Here is a 16,735-nt window from a genome sequence, read left to right on the forward strand (position 1 = left end):
AGAAGCTGGGTGAGGATTCCAGCTGCAGGGCGTTCCGGGACGAGTTATATCTGTGCGATGCAAGATGCAACTTAATCCAAGATGGAACCGATTTGTATGCTGCGCCAGTGCGTTCTCAAAGAGTACATCCAAACAGTGGGCTTCTGGGTGTTAGGCAGATTCTGAAATTATGTTAGACCGGGCAGCATGAACAGGGAGCTCGAGCCGCCTACGCGGCAGGCGCCTGTTAGCTTCATGGGGCTATGAAAGAGTGGCAGGGGCGGAGGATGCTGGCTCGACTAGGGTGAGTGGGTAAGTGAACCAGACGGTCGGGTAGCTAGACCTTAGCGGGCCGAACACAGCATCCTTGCTCCGACCGGAGCTTGAGGCGCAAGAGGAGAGGGAGGCCGTACCCTTGCTCGATGTGCATCCCCATGAAACTGCCCAGTCTGGTGAAGGATGTCTTTCCTGCATCTGCCGTTGATCATTCAATGAGGTGTGGCCCCGATGCCGTTGTTACTGTGAGACACCAACATCTCATTTCCATACACGCTTGTTTGAGTAGCTTTTGAGACGGACAGATATCATCATCTTGATTTTTAACCGGATTCACGGTGCTCGTACCTAGCCGAATGTACCTATATTCCCGCGGCTGCAAGCGCCGGCCATCAAGCGACCGATGTGCTCGCTTCGCGTTGCTGTTGGGCCTGTGACACCATCGCAGTAAGTTCTTCAACTTGCGCCGAAAGCTTGAGGACTAGTGTCTTCAACTGAGCATCTGTTTCTGTAAACCCTGCTGGAGCCTGATGCTTGTGGGGCCTCCTTCCAAGCATATTTGGTGCATCTGCCATCAGTAGGCGTGGCGAATTGACAGGCAGCCGGAGAGCCCTTCTAGGCAGCGTAGGTGTTTGCGGTCCACTGAAGGACGTCACTTTTACACGGCGATTCCGGGTGTCGGTAAGTTGCTCAAAAGCCCAGATTGCAGAGACGAGAGGTAAATGCGTAGCCTTCAGTAAGACGATCCGAACGCTCCTAAGCCGCTCCGAGGGCAAAACGAGCCGCAAAGGTCGAATGACTAGCGGGATGAGGTTCTGGAAGCCGGTCAGCCTTGCAAATGGCGGGCACAGTCACAAGTTCCAATGCATCGTGGGTTTGCAGGGGTTCACTGCGTCCTTGAGTCGAGAAAGCCTGAGCGGCAGAACAAGGCTTGCCAGTGAAGTGACAACGGCAGAGCATCCGCCGACGATACTGTCCCTACGAACAGACCAGGAAGCTTTGACTGATTGGTTCTAAGCGCATTTTCCACGATGGTCGCAGAGGCTGTGTCGATTGGCCATTGCACGACCCGGCGCTTAATGCCCGCTTTAACCTCCCGATAATAGCACTGAATCACACACTTACCAGTGGAGGCAGAAAGTACGTCAATCTGTTTGAACTTGATGCTTCGAGCACATATACGGAGTAGCTATACCGTTAGTGCTTGTCGAGCGGCGCATTGCGATTGTATCAACGTACATGAAGAGATACTCGTCTCGCGCATGATCCAAAACCTTTTCCTCGTCAATATCGATCCTCTTGAACGCAATATAGCAAGAGAAGATATGGTATAGCCTGTTGTTCACGGGCGACAGGGTAGGAAGCAGCGGTCATGGTTGTGGGTTTGCAAAGGTGTGGCTGTATCACACACCCGAAACACCAACCGGAAGAAACCAAATGCGCTTCCCGATGTGAGTGCACTCTGGGGAGAGTGCGGATAGAGATGGCGCAGTGTTGGCCGTTGTGCTGCTATACTTGGCATGCATAAACATGCATGCAACTTTGGGAATGCGGAGTAATGAGAAATGAGAAATCCAAGTACCTTACTCAACGAGTTACTCAGAAGCGATATCAAGGATGTGATGAGAAGTATGTTCGTCAGAGTCACGAAGATCAGCTAGCGTGTATATCAGCAGACTGTAAAGTAATGCATTCCAAATAGTTGTCTCACCATAACGGGAGGACCGAAGAACGGCGAGCTATGCAGGGTTAGCGAACCATCAACACTACTGTTCGGCGAAGTACGTACATCTCTTCGGCGACATCTGCAGACGGCTGTTGTCAGTCACTAGTCATGAGGCGGTGAATGCCTTCTTGGTCGTTGTCTGGGATTTGACTCACCGAATCCTAGGTAACTAGAACTGGAGGAGCATTAGCTGGTCAGGAAGCAGCAGCAACGTCGGTTCGCTTACCCGAAGAAGACCTTAATCAGGATCCAACTCTACAATGTACGAGTCAATAAATTGCACATTGGTAACCTCGATGGAACAACTTGCCATTTGCTTGGGGTTGAATCTGCTATCACGAGCTAGCAGTACGAAAGTAGTCAAGAAACCTGTTTTTGGTAAGCATTGAACAAGACTGCTTCACTATCGAATGGCTTACCTAGATACAAGATTACTACAAGGGACAAAAACTTGACGAAATCCTTGGTCATCTCCTTGAGGCATGGGATGAGGGTTCCAAAGTAACGATTGAGACTCAAGAGAGCAAAGATGCGCGGCACAAGGAAAAGAGCCTCTAGTCCGAGTACGTCGTATGCGAGATCGATGGTTGCAGCGTTAGACGTAGTCAATCCAACGATCCTCATAATGCAGAACACTAAGCCGACGACAACGATGCTGATGTCCCAAGTCCACCAGAAGTCCGAGGCGTAGAAGGAAGTCTGCCCCGCATCAAGCCAGTCGGCAAATTCGTCGTATGCGAAGCTGGCAATCCATACGTAAAGCAGTATCTCAGGGATGGTGACCCTGGTGTTGTTGCGCTGCACCAGCACTGCGTAGTATAGTCCTAAGAATGCCGCAAAGAACAGTGTCTCGAATATTTTCAGATATAGTGGGACGCGTAGACGTGAGAATGGATCGGCCTGTTTCCGATTATATTTCTTCGGTTTCTTCTCCGAGTGTAGATTGAGGGTCTCCCAAAACACGATGTCGCCCTTCCACAAGCCGTTGATGATCTTCTGGACTGGTCTTTGTGATAGGAACTTTTTCGCACCGGATACAGTCGCAAGTTCCAGCGCACTTAGGTTCTCGCATCGCGACATCAATGAGCCGAAGCGAGATCTGGAAGAGTCGCTGTGCCCAAAATAATCGCCATTGGATACTGGCAGCAGAGGCGACCGCTCGTCCGCATGTGGGACATCGCGTCCGTCTTCGTACGTATGATGGTGGCTCGATGCATCTGGAGTGTTCGGGGCTGTTGCAGGCGGGAGTTCTACTAGTAAAGACTCGATAATATCTGCCTCTTTCAGATTCGTCAAGAACTGCCAGGCGACGAATTCGCATGCATAGCCTCGCGCCTCATTTACACCAGGTTCGTCGCTGGCTTCCTCCAAGGCTGAGAAATGCCCTTTGAGGGCGCTTGAGGCTAGTCAGCTCTTATCACTCGTTGGCGTTCCATTGATCTGGTATGGGTTGCTTCGACGTACAGGAGAGCTGACACGAGGGCAGGGTGATCGACTTGGGTAGACAAATATAGGATGAGAGGCTGAAGGGCCTTCCCCTCTTGCGATCTACGCAAGTCTTCGAAAGTATGCGGCGTCTTGATAGTATGCTCAAAAAATCTGAACTCGGGTCAGGTTGCTGAATGGCGCATTCACATGCATGAACTGACTGGCACAGCTTGTCCGCCAAGTCTCCGAAGCACTCGTCACCGACTATCTCAGGCACACCGGTCTCATCTGCAGGCCATCTTGGCGTGGACGGCATTGACATGGTCGAATATCCTCTGGGTAGCTTGCAATTGAGAGAGTCCTGTGTCATAGGGCCTCTGCAAAGATTCGCGACGCGTCCGCGGTGGGGACGCGGATGTACCCGCAATGGTCATAGCTTTCTTGGCAGCCATCACCCTTTCCCTTTGCTTTTGATCTCGCTTGCTCACACGACAGACTTTTGATGTTCGTATGAACATCATGCGTCTTCGGCTGCACCCTCCTGTACTCTCACTGGCTCATACGTGAACGACCATCCTATCTACCATGGCCCATGACGCTAACTTTGTTGGCAATCGTTTGCGACTGAGCGTCTTTCTTCAGTGTATGGAACATGGGGAAATGCCCACCCGCCCGTCACGCTTCAGGCGATCTACTCAGATAATTGCCGGACCGGCCAGGTCTCTTGCTCCGCTGTCCCCTCGAGTCAATTGTGACGTACCAGCCCTAGAAGCGTATAATGGACCGCTAGTGTTGACCTCCAAAGCATCGATGGAGACAACGGCCATCATGTCCGATGTGGCCGAAGAGGCTGCGACAGACGATGAACCATTGGAAAACAATGTCAACAAAGAAGGAGAGAAAACCTCGGAAGATTCTATCCCAACTACCGTTGCGGAAGAAACAACAAGAAACAACAAAGGGCTATCGAGCAATCCGAAAAGGCGTCTACCAGTGAATGAGCTCGCCTTGTTGCGGACCACAACACTTGATGGACTGCCCACGCCGGTTGTAGGGATGCTTCGCGGATGCCACTAGAACAATGTTGTGACTAGCTAACGCTACTTGACCTCAGGATGCCGCTGTCAACTTTACTACCCCCATCGCTGTAATCGATCCTATCGAAGAGAGTCAAATGCGTTCCGCAGGTAGATTGAGTGATGAAGTAATTCAGCTTTATCTTAACGCTAAAACTGCTGACAATTGCACAGACTTCTCGCAGCTTGATCGTCACTGAACGCCGACCATCACCTCGTATAGTTCACTTGTCGAACATCGTCCGCTCACCAAATGCCATGATCTCAAAAAGTCCCGCAAAGCTCTTTAAGGGTTCCTCACCACAATCCAATGGCAAACCACGATATGATTCAGGCTACCGAAATGCTCATGACGGGTTTGTCGGTTCTGAACTCCGGCTCAGTTCCACAAAAAGATCAAGCCGCCGAGGAAGAGCAATTCCGACCAAGCGAAACAAGCCTAGCATCATGCGCGAGTTAGCTCTAGAAGCTAGGCCCTTGTCTGTATCCCCAGACTATCCCGTGGCTATCTCTAGTGTTTTGAAGGTGGAAAGGACAACAAACCGCGATGCTCCGCATCCTCCGTCCAAGTCTGGAGATATTCAGCCCAATCCAGGGGTTGGACGATTGGTTTTGACGAGGACACGGAGCGCTCTGGAGCCTGATGTAGTAGTCGAGCGAATCCCGAACCGAGCGATATTGTGATGCTATGTCAGCTCTCTGACCTGGCGAGTTCGAGTTGATGCAGAATCAGTGCGCATTCGGGGGCTGGAACGATGGAAGCTACGCTATATATCAAGAGAACTGTGATACTGATGATGCTGACAAGACTGGCTATGCCTCTGCTAATATAAGCCTTACTTTTGATGGCGGCGCCAGCTTTTTGCGTCCTGCAGTTCAACATTCGAAAGCCTAAAGTGAGATCGAGATCAATGACCAGTAGCTTCAGTCTCGTGACGAGCCACAAGGACGAGAAGTCCAGTCTGACTATCTTTGGTATGTAGAGGCAGCAAAATGCAATCGGAGAACTGACTCAGAATAGACAAGACAGGAATGCGAGCAGCCAAAGGCCATCGATTAGTTCGCTGTCCAGCCTGAAACATCTTCATGGTTGATCCGCAACGTCACCTATAGCACTACTACAGACCCGCGCCCCAAGCGCTGGGCCGACATCGTCAACGTACGTCGATAATTCTTATGAACACTCAAAATAATAATAATAGAACACATCAACGATCATAACCTAGTATTTCTAACTTCCCAAGGTGGATACATCCAACCCTCCATTGGCATGTGATTGTGCAAGAGCATTGTGCTTGATCATGGAAGCTAGCCGGTGACTTTCTCAGAGTGTGGATCTAACACCATACATAATATCTAAAGTACAAATTGACGGAATAATGCAGATCGCAGTTTGGGATTACTCGAAAATAATACAACATAGGCAGGGCTGTCGTGGTGAGGAAATGCTGGATGCCTGATATAGTTCTAGCGGCAACCCCAAAATAGCGCAGCGATCGGTGTTCCAGCCTCGCGATTCAGACACTAACATCAAACACCACACTACTGTTTGAACGCATGGGCAAAACACAGTACAAATGTTTTGCTGGCGTGTTGACATGAGTGGGGTGGTGGCTGCTATGGTGCGGTGTGATATATATGGTGAGCTTTGTGCCTCGCTGCGCGAAGGTTTCTGTACCGCTTCGACGTCCTGGTATCTTGACTATTGACTAGTCTTCTTGCCCAGGTCCATTGTCCTGCTATCTGTCTGAGGAGCACATTCGGTTCAATAAGGCGAATTAATCATCGCTCATCAGTAACATGGCATCGCAGGGCGGCATGCCTCCTTCCATGGTGAGTCCACACTACTACATGAACTGGCCGTATGAGGTCAGGACATAGATGAAAACAAGTCGCTCACATGGCAAAGGCAGCACAAGGACCTCCATATCCTCCCATGGTATGGCCATCAGGCGGTCCTCCGATCAAGCGCATCGACATTCCAGCTCAAACAATTTTCATGTTCTTCTTCATGATTGGAGCGGGGGTACACATGAAAATATTCCAGAAAAATAGAGCACGAGGACATAAATTTCTGGCAAACATCTTCATCTTCGGTAGGTCTTGTTGTAAGTTAGGAGGGATTGGAGACTGACTCTTTGGAAGGCTTTTGCATGGAGCGCATACTCACATCGATACTACGACTCGCATCAGTTTCGAACCCAACGAACGTTCGACTTGCCATCGCTGCACAAATCTTCGTCTCCGCAGGTGTTCTCATCCTATTCGTCATCAATATTGTTTTCGCAATACGTCTAGTGAGATCGACGCATCCATCAGTGGGCTGGCATCCTGCTTTTGGAATCGCATTCAAGGTCCTTTACGTATTGATTGGTCTAACACTTGTCGCTGTCATTACGGCCACCGTCCAGAGCTTCTATACCCTCAATCCAAACACTCGAGCTACCGACCGCAGCTTCCAGCAATACGGCGCAACATTTCTTGCAATCGTCGCGATACTGCCTTTACCGATTACGATGCTCACACTGCTCATTCCCTACTCACCACTTGACCGCTTCGGTATCGGCCGTCTCCGTACAAAAGTCATAGTTCTACTGATTAGCACAACGCTCCTCTCCATTGGCGCATGGTTTCGCTGTGGCGTTACCTTCCAAGCACCAGTTCCACGGTCGCAACCTCTACCAGGATATCTCGGCAAGGCACCATTCTACATCTTCAACTTTCTCGTCGAAATCCAGACTGTGCTCATGTATGCCATACTTCGCATAGATCTCCGCTGGCACGTTCCTGATGGCGCAAAGGGGCCAGGTAGCTATGCTAGACCACAGATGCACGACGTGGAAATGCAAGATTCGAGACCTACATCCTCGGATAGTGTACAAGACGATAAGAGATCCCTGAAGACTATCAGCGAGGAAGAAGAGAAAGAAATCAATGACGAGAAGGTTGAAGAGCTCGCTGCACCCAGGATCATAGAGATTGACCTTGGAAACTCTTCACGTAGCTCGCTCGCGCCGCCAGACATGGAGGTACGCAGGAATTCAGCCCGTAGCTCTCTTGTACCACCAAAAGCGACAGACAGGTCAGCACGTAGCTCCGTCATCTCTCAACGCCTGTCTTCTTTCATCAGCAAATCCACCAGTACACTGGCCACCTTTGCAACGGCAGAACAGAAGCAGCGATGGCGCGAAAGCGAAGAGGGAAGGATAATTAGGAGATTGGGTGGACCATGGCAGCAACTCCCTAGTCCTACTGAGTCGGCTTTTAGCATCAGCAGGAGTCCGACGAAGAGCGTTTTTAGTCGTACTACAGGAGACGACCTGGAACCACCTCAACCAGCATACCACCAACGGAGCGATAGCGGTGCGCCCAGCATACCAGATGTTGTTAGCGAGGGCGGATGGACGCCGAGAATCGAGTGGGAATTCCGCAGTCCCAGACGTTTTCTCAGCCTGAAGAAGAGGAGTATGATCGGTTTGCAGCTTCCCAAATGAGCCCATAAATACGTATATGGGGTTGTGTGATGAGGTGTTTACAGCGAAGGCGTTTTTGGGATGAAAAGGTATAATTCTACTGCTGGGCAGCAAAGCTCTTTCCTTGTGTTCAACATACCCCATCTCTTTCTGGTATGGAGACGATGGTCGTCTACATAGACTTTGCGTCTTTCTTCTTTTTTCTCTGTACGTGTACGATAGCAGCGGCATTACCAACGATATACCAAGCATTTCTTTTCCTCATTAGGCTAGACATACATACCAGGACCTCATCGGTCTAGATCTCCGGCTCGCCTCTACATCAACAACCACATTTCGTGCCGTGAGCTGATCTAGGATCTGCAACTAATTTAGTGCCGCGGCTCCCCCCCCCAGCAACCCGGGGACCGTACCTGAAAATAAGATTTCAAAACAAATCAATAGCGCGAGACGAACATGAATGTGCCTCAGGGAACGCTTGGTCTGCTGTCACTTGTTTGAAGAGGGGGTAGGGTCGCGCTAGTGCGTTAGCTTTAGCAGTTTGCATCGTTTGGTGTTTTGTCTTGAGGACTGAATGCCTGGTCAAGGGAAGAAAGATCTTTGGATAGGTGTTGGTGGCCCGTCAACGTTGAAGCCATCATAGTCGATCGGAAAATTGCAGGCATTCCATAGCGTAAAGTCATTATTGCTTCGACGTTTTTATGCCTGCTTCCCTTCTTCGTCCACAATTCAAGCAAAAACCCCTTACATAGGAATCCTCCTCATCTCCTCTAAACTCCAGTATTTTCTCATATTCTCCGCTTCCAGCTGCTTAACCTCGTCGTCCAGATGTTGCCACAATACATCCCCAAATGAATCCAGGATCTCCTTCAACTCACCCAATCGCAACTCCCTCTCCCCGCTCTCACAATCTTCTAGATACTTTTCCAGCTTATCGAGACCCTTGTGGATCTGCTTGTGCTGCGTAAGAAGCTCGAGTTCCTTTTTGAAAGCGGGCATCTTTTTGGCTAGTACAGGGAAGATGTGTTGTTCTTCTATCGTATGATGCACCGTGAGGTGATCTATCATGCAGACTGTTAGATGACTTTACTCTAGAGCTTTGCAGTCTGGTGCTTACGGCAAAATTGCTGGCCTGTGCTAATGAACTGGCGGATAGACATGTTCTTGGGCCTCTTCTGTGCCTCACAAGCCCCATAGAGAACTTTCCAGGTCGCACGGAAGTTATCGTGGAAATAGTTCATATGTTCGGCCATCCTGTTGTACTGACGAAACTCGGATGGCGTGAGTTTGGGTAGAGCCTTCTCTTCCTTGGTCGCAGGTATAGAGTTTGAATCGTTGACTACAGGAGGGGCTGGCGCAGTAGGGCCATCATCTCCTGAGATAGTTGCCATGTTTGCGGGAGGAATCGATTGATGCAGTTTAGGGCTGGTCGTGAAGTGATGCCTTCCAAACCGTGCCAGAGCTGATCGAGCTGGAAGCCTGATGACGGATGCCAAGAATTGAACACGCTTCATACGCTGAGAAAGAAAATCTAGAACTGCGCTTGAAGAGGATAAGATGATATTATTTGGGGTATCTATGTTTTGCATGTAGCGCAACCTTGGAAAGCGATTAGCCAGTCGCGGCTGACGAATTTTGCCTTAGCAAGCAGCCAGCGGCCGGCAGTTGGACTTTCCGATGCCGGTCAAACGCGTTGCACGCGGTCACGTGCACGCGCCATTACCAACCACGACATGCAGTCATGCTTCACTTATTCCGCGTTTTGGCAAACTTCTCGTGCCATTTCCGTGCCGATGGCTTCATGGCTGCTACCGAATTGTCCGCAATAGATGTTGTGGAGGCTTTGCTCTTTGCCCTTATAGTCGTATCGGAGGGGAAGTCGTAGACGCCCTCGATGGCACTAAGTTGTGCGTCCTTGCGCCATACTTCAGGCAGGCGGTCCTCCCACGTGTCAGTAAAGTCAGCGATGAGGAAGTCGCTACCGTGCTTGGCTTCTAGCAACGTCCTGCCCGTAAAGACGACCGTCTTTGCTCTGTCCAGACATGACCATGGCCCGTTGTTGTTGGAATCTTCTGTGGATAGATGTGCTAACACAGCCTCTACGAGGCCTGGCGGATGTCCCTCTTCAGCCGCAGCCTTGGTAATGTCGTTGGTCAGGAACTGCGCGTCCAGCTTGATGCCTTCCGCCAGCGCAGCAGCGTTGATGGATCTCCACACTTGTGAGAGGGCGTTGGGCGAAGGTTGGTAAGATCCACCATCCGCCTCGAATGCCATCAGCTCATTCCATGCTGCCTGACATTCTCCATTCGACACGGGCAGATCGTTGTATATGCTGGTCTTGCTCCTGCTGTTGCTGGTCGCATCGACGTCTCCGGCAACAATGTCGTATATCGGCAGCGTCTCCCTCAGAAGGGCAGCAGCAGACGCAGTCGATGTGTAGGCCTCGAGTGTCGTGGTACACAGGGCAATGGCGCGTGTGGCAGGGGTGGGTATCTCGTTGCCAGGGGCTTCGAGGGCAGGCTGGGTCAGGAAGAGCGAGTTGGACGTCTGGACCTGGCGCAGCTGGAAAGATTTGTTCGGCGTACAAAGTACTGCATATGCAGGCTTCGCGTTGGACGTGCCAGGAGCGGCGGACTGGGCTTGAGATTTGATAGAAAGCCTGGCGTCTGCAGTAAGAAGGGTATCCGCATGGGAACGACAGGTCGGCGCACCTACAGCGGGGGATTGGGCGCGTCTATCAGCTCAACAATTTCTGGGGGCAGCTCGAGCAGGCGGAAATGCTGCTGTTGGTGTGCTATGGAGAAGGGCACACCGCCTTCATCTTGCTGCGTGGCCATGTCTTGGTTGACCGCACCACTCCGAAATCAAACTGCTGACACTCTTGAAAGCCGACAGTACCTCATCTCATGACGGCAGCTGCTATGACGACGATGTTTTTTTGTTTGTGGACACTGCGGGGTGCGGCGATGTGCAACTAGCAGGCAGACGGCTCGGACGATAAGCTGCAAGGGCAGCATTTGCAGGCCAAAAATACTTGTCATTGCGGCCGCTTGCTGGGAACCCCATGCTTCTGCTTGTCGCACCTGTGGCAGACAGTGGCACCTTGGTTATTCGCGCTGCAGCTTCCCACCCGCGCTTGGTCGCAGCCGCATGACCGCTTTCTTGGTTCGGGCTTCAACAAGATCCATGGGATTTGTTGTTGTTTAGACCCGGAACGCGCCTCCACTGTCCCTTCTCTACCCCAATGGCTTCCTAGCACGACGCCGACGACAACACGACAACACGACAACAACACCGCCCTCGCCTTCTGCTTCTGCTTGTGCGGCTGCGCCATGCAACCACTGTACTAATTGTCCTCTTCACCCGTCTGATTACTAGCTGCCAAATCCGTCACTCGTTTCCGCGCAATTGGCACCATGGTTGTAATCAACCCCGAGCCCGCCGCCCTCTCCGCAGAGGATCTGTCGCTCTTCTACACGACAGACGAGCTGCTCTCTGATTCCCCCGTGCTCATCTTCTACGGACCGACGGCCACCTCCACACAGGCGACACATTCGCGCATCCAGACCCACGTCTTCACACCAGCCGGCCTCCAGAGCTTCGCCCGCCTGATTATTTCGCCGACGGCTACCTACTACAATGCCGTCACATGTCTGCCGCGCGAGGAACAGGGCGACGAGATTTGTCGCGGTCTCGCCTTCAGCCTGTACAAGTACTTCCTCGAGTTGCCCTCGGAGATCAAGAGCGCTTGGGAGAAGCGATACAACTCAGACAACCTGCCCATGGCCCCCAGGCTGTTCTCCGAGGCGCACGCCGCCATCGTCGCTGCCAGGATGATCAAGGTTGAGAATGTCGCAGATGTCATAGTAGACGTGCGCCATGCTTTGGGCGAGCAGACGCTGTCCTGGATAGATTTGGATGTAGTCCTACCACAGGGAAGCATCCAGAAGCTGGAAACACGCGAGTCGGGCCAATTTGAAGACCTTGAAGAAGATCTGGTCAAACAGCGGTACGGACAGTACGCACCCGTCGTCAAGCTATTTGGAGATGCCGCCTTCCTCCCCACATCCAGACTCCGCCGCGCGCCCTCGAAACCAACCGCCCTCAACCGGTCACAGTCCTTCTCAAGGAAACAAAAAGAGACTCTTCGGCGAGAGATGTGTGAGCTTTTGGACACGGAGGAAAATTATGTGAGCAAGCTGGACGAGCTGGTCCACACTGTAGCGGTCGAATTCCGAGAGAAGGCGAAGCAAAGGTCAGGCTCGAGTTCTAGCCCCACCGAACAGGCGCTACGAGGCTTGTTCCCTCCTAGTCTTGACAAGATACTCGAAGTCAACTCCAAATTCCTGGACGCCATACGTATCATCTTAGAGGAGTCCGAGAACGGGGCGATCGAGGATATCGAGACAGCAACAGACGACGTCTATATCGCACCGTTGCGGGGACAGAAGGACGCACCAGATGTCACTGGAGCTGCAGCTGTTGCCAGAGCTCTTCTTGAGTGGCTACCACAGTTCGCCGACTGTTACACCGACTACATGGCTGCTCATGGTGACTTCTCACAGCTGCTAAAGCACTTCACAAAAGAACCAGCCTCCAGCTTCTCAAAAAGGGTCTACGAGACGGGCGAGCAACGACTTACATCCATGCTTATCGAGCCGGTTCAACGCCTACCGCGATACAATCTGTATATTGACAACATCATCAAACAACTGCCAGTTAGACATCCTGCAATCAGGTTGTTCTTGAAGGCGAGGGACATGATCTCGGATATATGCACAAGAGAGGGTCCTACAGCAGCGCAAATCAGAGTGTTTGATCGCTTGCGCAAGATGGTCAGTTCATGGCCATCCGGATTCAATCCTAAAGGGCGGCTCATCTCAGTCATTGATTGTGTGGAGCTGTCTCCGCCATACCATGGTGAACTGTCTGGACCTGCTACGGTTTCCGGTATCATGATAATCTTTACAGATTTCTTAGTGCTTCTTCAGAAGTCGGAGGACAGCTCGATCAATGCACGTGGCTTGCTCGCTGAGTTAGATAACCCCAAGTTCGCCGAATCCTATGATGGTACTACGGAACTCTCTTTCCACCAATATCTGGGTCTCAGCGATATCTTCGTCAGTGAGCACTCGGAGGGAAATATCCTACAACTAATATCCTCTGTGCCACTCGCCAATCAACCCGGACGTCCAAGAAGTCGAGAACGTCAAAAGCTTGGCATTCGCATGTTCTACCTGCAAGGCGCCTATGAGGGTAAAGGGCACAAGGTCACCGAAGAACTTACCAAAGCTCGCGTTGAAGGCAGGTTTTCGGAAGCGGAGCGGGATGGCGGCAAATGGGACGTCCGAAACTTGCCAGGCGATCTGAGCTTCTTTTCATCTGTGGCTGAGGAGACTGGTGGTCAGTATGTTGAAGGTCGAAGAGAACCTGCGAGAGTACAGATTCTAGTCGAAGGGTCAAAGTTCACCAAGCCCATTTCAGTGGGAGACAATGGTGTCGAGCTTACCGTCACAATTACCATGCTCGGAGACGGACTCTACCTGCTAGAGTCAAACGGTGCCAACGGCTACACGGCACGCGACAAACTTACCGACCAAGAGTTTCGACCTGTCCTCACGAAGCGACTTGCCAACTACTTCCAAATGCGCAACAGTGTTAAGAATCATGTGCTAGCCGAGGCGTATCTCTTGCGGAACAAGCAAATACTCAAGTCACTTGCCTTGGAGATGTATGAGGCAGAACAACAAACAGGTAGCAAGAGCCGGCCACACTCTCCAGTAAAGATGCTGTCTAGTTTCTTTGGCGGTAGCGTGGGTAACTTCAGTGGCAGCATAAATCGTGAAGGAGGAGGTTCCCGCAGACTTCAGCGAAATGCTCATACTATGGGAGAGATACCACGTATGGCGCCTCCTGTTCAACTTGGCTCAACCCGTACGTACAGTCATGACGGGGACATGTCACGCCCTACTTCGTCCAGCACTACGAAGAGCATTACTTTCAACGGTGCCGCGCCGACTGATCCCTTCGCGAAGCTCGAGGATACCTTGGCCAACCTGACTCTAGCATTGCACGCACGCAAAGGCAACATTGTTGGACGTTCCGTCCGCGCTAGAGCTGTCGCAGATGAACTTGTTGTCAATGAGCTGTATAACACACTCCTGGAAAACCCAACTAACCTTGAACTTGCAGGGCAATCCTCGGTGGATGTCTTGTTCGCAGTGTTCGAGAAGTTCCTGAGCGTTGCTTGGAAAGAGAGAATGGGCCCTGTGCTGTCGCATGCCACGTTGGTCTCTTTACAGATGCGATCAGACAGCATGCCACCTGATGAGTTCGAGGAGTTTTTCAAATACACCTTCGATCAATTCCAACCTCCCAATCAACGGGCATTCCGGGCAGTCATCAATCTCTTGGCGGAGCTGCTGGATGGTACTAGCAACGATGGAGATCGAGGTATCCTCACTGCAGCATTTGCCGAGATGCTAGTGCCTGCAGGCAATGCAAACGATTTCATATCTCTCATGGATCGCCTGGTCCAGGATATCGATGCACTATTCCCGGCTGAGACACCTGGTTTCAATACCCCAAACTGGGGCTCCATGGACTCCAAGAGTCGATATGCAGCCGCGGGCTCGCTCAACTCCAACACGTCATTGAGGAGGCGTTTTGGATTTGGCACTTTGGAGCGAGAGAACAGCAAGTCGGAGAAGGAGTCCAAGGTAGGCTCGCTCTGGCGCTCTCTTAGTAAGAACAGCCACGGAACAGACCTCCAACCACCCAGCATGGGAAGGTCTGGTCCTGGGCACCTTGCTCGTTCTAACTCAATAGACGCTGCTGCTCGCTTGTCGCCGAAGCGTCCGTCTTCTCGCGATCGTCCAACTGTTCTTGGCGCATTCACGTTTGAGAACGCGAACTCAAATCCGAATCCAAACTCAAACACTAACGGCCGAGGATTCGTGGGCAATCTTGGGACTATTGGAGAGGTACCTCCCACTGTTGGGCCTCCCCGCAAGAAGCGCCGTTCTTCTTTGAGTGATCTCAAGACACTGCAGGATGCTGACGATGTGCCCGCGTGGTCCCCACAGACTCCTCGCAAAGCTGATCCTTCATTACGCCATGAGAATCGGCAAATCAGTGACTCCCCCTTGGCTCCTGCGGCCGCTACGATGGCGCTCCACAAGCACACATCATCGATACCGACGCCTACGCGACTCGGTTCACCATTGCGGGTAGACAGACCGGATAAGAAAGAGAACGTACCTGCTGTCGGGACAGAGCGTCCAGCCCACGTAAGGGGCAAATCGGTTACCATGAAGCCGGATGTCATGGATGAAGTAACAATCAAGTCGAACAGTCCTACGAAAAAGCGAAGCGAGACTATCTCTGGAATACCTAATCCTCTGAGCCTTCCAAACAATTCGAGTATCCCAAACCTAAGGCCGACTACCAGTGCTGGTTTGCACGAGCGTAACGGGTCTGGTAACGCTGTCAAGCTACCACCTTCGACGCCACGGTCTCCAACCAAACCGAGCACTCCCTTGACAGGAAACTCTCCCAAGAAATTGAGAATGCAATCGCCGCAAAAGCTGCGCGAGCGACTGCAAACTCAGCAACGCGATATAGACACAGCTTCGCAAGCTCTGCAGAACGAGCTAAGTGCCATCGGCCAGGAGCTGAGTGCTAGAAGCACCCCACGCCTGACGACTCAGAGCTCGGCTCCGTCATTAATAACAGGAGGCACGCCTTCAAGGTCAGCTGAACATCGCATTGCCACACTGGAGAAGCTCAAAGCCACGTTGGACACTCTATCTGCACGCACATCAGGAATATCAAACGATGTTACTTCGTCACTACAAGTTTCAGAAGCACGATGCAAGCACCTAGACCAGTTATACCGTGACGTCAATGCCGAGAACGAAGCATTATACGCGCGCTTCAACGAAGAACTGGAGAAGGTGACAAGCAGCGCTCGCAAAGGAAGGGCTAGCGAAGAAGTAGAGCGACGATTGAAGACGAGCGAAGAGGAGCTTGCGCGTCTGCGAAAAGAAAATGCACGATTGAAGAGAGAGAATGCTGGTTTGAAGGCGCAAATCAGAGAGTGAGTGGTCATTAGGACTGCTCTACTGTGTTTCAATCACACTGGTGTGTGTCAGGCGGGATCTCGATGTTGACCAAGTCGTACAGTCTGCTCAGCGTAATTAATACCACAGCGGGACAGTCCCCCAAAACTTCTAGACACGAGTAATATGGCTGACATGGGCGCGGGTTCAGCATTTGATGATACATGGCTGCATCACGGCCGTCTTGATGGCCAAATTCTCTTCGCTTCTTTTTTTTTCGATATTTTGGACTGGTTTATGATGACATGACATGGCGTTGTGTGGTCGAGATGCCATTTTTAGAGCAATATACCATCTGCTTTTTCTTTGCATAAACAAGACGTTGCTCGGTGCTGTAAGCTTGACACGGACATGCGATGCTTGTTTGCACGTAGAGGTGTGTTGGTGGCCTCGGGAGAAAGCCAATAGTTTCCCCAGGCCGGCAGCCTCGCCAAGAAACATGGCAGCCTCAACCCCGCTAGTTTATGCATGTGTTGGCAGGGCTTTGCAGATAACACCGACCCGGGGGAGTAATGCCGCGGCTGCATACCTGCATGCTGCAGGTTGGCCTCGGACGGAAGGTGCAAAGGGTCAGAGTGGCCGCCTACTGCCTGTGTGAGTAGTGTAGTCAGGGCGAAGAGGACATGTGTTTCATCAGGTGTACAGTTAGGCTATTAA

At 51.6% G+C, this 16,735-nt stretch overlaps 6 protein-coding genes across 6 annotated transcripts; 3 read left to right on the top strand and 3 right to left on the bottom strand.

Moving 5' to 3' along the window:
- Positions 1-647: 647 nt before the first annotated feature.
- Positions 648-3,779, bottom strand: J4E82_002400 (uncharacterized protein; the record flags this gene model as incomplete). The annotated part of the gene is made up of 12 exons (XM_051728701.1): positions 648-1,070; positions 1,381-1,444; positions 1,495-1,529; positions 1,838-1,912; positions 1,967-1,994; positions 2,045-2,060; positions 2,137-2,156; positions 2,208-2,236; positions 2,292-2,350; positions 2,401-3,377; positions 3,446-3,580; positions 3,631-3,779. The coding sequence occupies 12 exons, from the start codon at positions 3,777-3,779 to the stop codon at positions 648-650; spliced, it is 2,010 nt and encodes a 669-aa protein (XP_051591652.1).
- A 440-nt stretch (positions 3,780-4,219) lies between these two features.
- On the top strand, positions 4,220-5,169 carry J4E82_002401 (uncharacterized protein; the record flags this gene model as incomplete). Its single annotated transcript, XM_051728702.1, has 3 exons — positions 4,220-4,459; positions 4,524-4,613; positions 4,660-5,169. 3 exons carry the CDS (start codon positions 4,220-4,222, stop codon positions 5,167-5,169), a joined length of 840 nt encoding a protein of 279 aa, XP_051591653.1.
- Positions 5,170-6,285: 1,116 nt separating this feature from the next.
- On the top strand, positions 6,286-7,979 carry J4E82_002402 (uncharacterized protein; the record flags this gene model as incomplete). The annotated part of the gene is made up of 3 exons (XM_051728703.1): positions 6,286-6,318; positions 6,395-6,581; positions 6,631-7,979. The coding sequence occupies 3 exons, from the start codon at positions 6,286-6,288 to the stop codon at positions 7,977-7,979; spliced, it is 1,569 nt and encodes a 522-aa protein (XP_051591654.1).
- Positions 7,980-8,702: 723 nt separating this feature from the next.
- J4E82_002403 (uncharacterized protein) lies at positions 8,703-9,349 on the bottom strand (the record flags this gene model as incomplete). The annotated part of the gene is made up of 2 exons (XM_051728704.1): positions 8,703-9,019; positions 9,076-9,349. The coding sequence occupies 2 exons, from the start codon at positions 9,347-9,349 to the stop codon at positions 8,703-8,705; spliced, it is 591 nt and encodes a 196-aa protein (XP_051591655.1).
- Positions 9,350-9,704: 355 nt separating this feature from the next.
- On the bottom strand, positions 9,705-10,795 carry J4E82_002404 (uncharacterized protein; the record flags this gene model as incomplete). The annotated part of the gene is made up of 2 exons (XM_051728705.1): positions 9,705-10,617; positions 10,674-10,795. 2 exons carry the CDS (start codon positions 10,793-10,795, stop codon positions 9,705-9,707), a joined length of 1,035 nt encoding a protein of 344 aa, XP_051591656.1.
- A 579-nt stretch (positions 10,796-11,374) lies between these two features.
- On the top strand, positions 11,375-16,160 carry J4E82_002405 (uncharacterized protein; the record flags this gene model as incomplete). Its single annotated transcript, XM_051728706.1, has 2 exons — positions 11,375-16,056; positions 16,112-16,160. 2 exons carry the CDS (start codon positions 11,375-11,377, stop codon positions 16,158-16,160), a joined length of 4,731 nt encoding a protein of 1,576 aa, XP_051591657.1.
- Positions 16,161-16,735: the final 575 nt, after the last annotated feature.

This window comes from Alternaria postmessia (genome assembly GCF_024291825.1).
Source record: "Alternaria postmessia strain BMP 2775 chromosome Unknown scaffold_9, whole genome shotgun sequence".
NCBI lineage: Eukaryota > Fungi > Ascomycota > Dothideomycetes > Pleosporales > Pleosporaceae > Alternaria > Alternaria postmessia.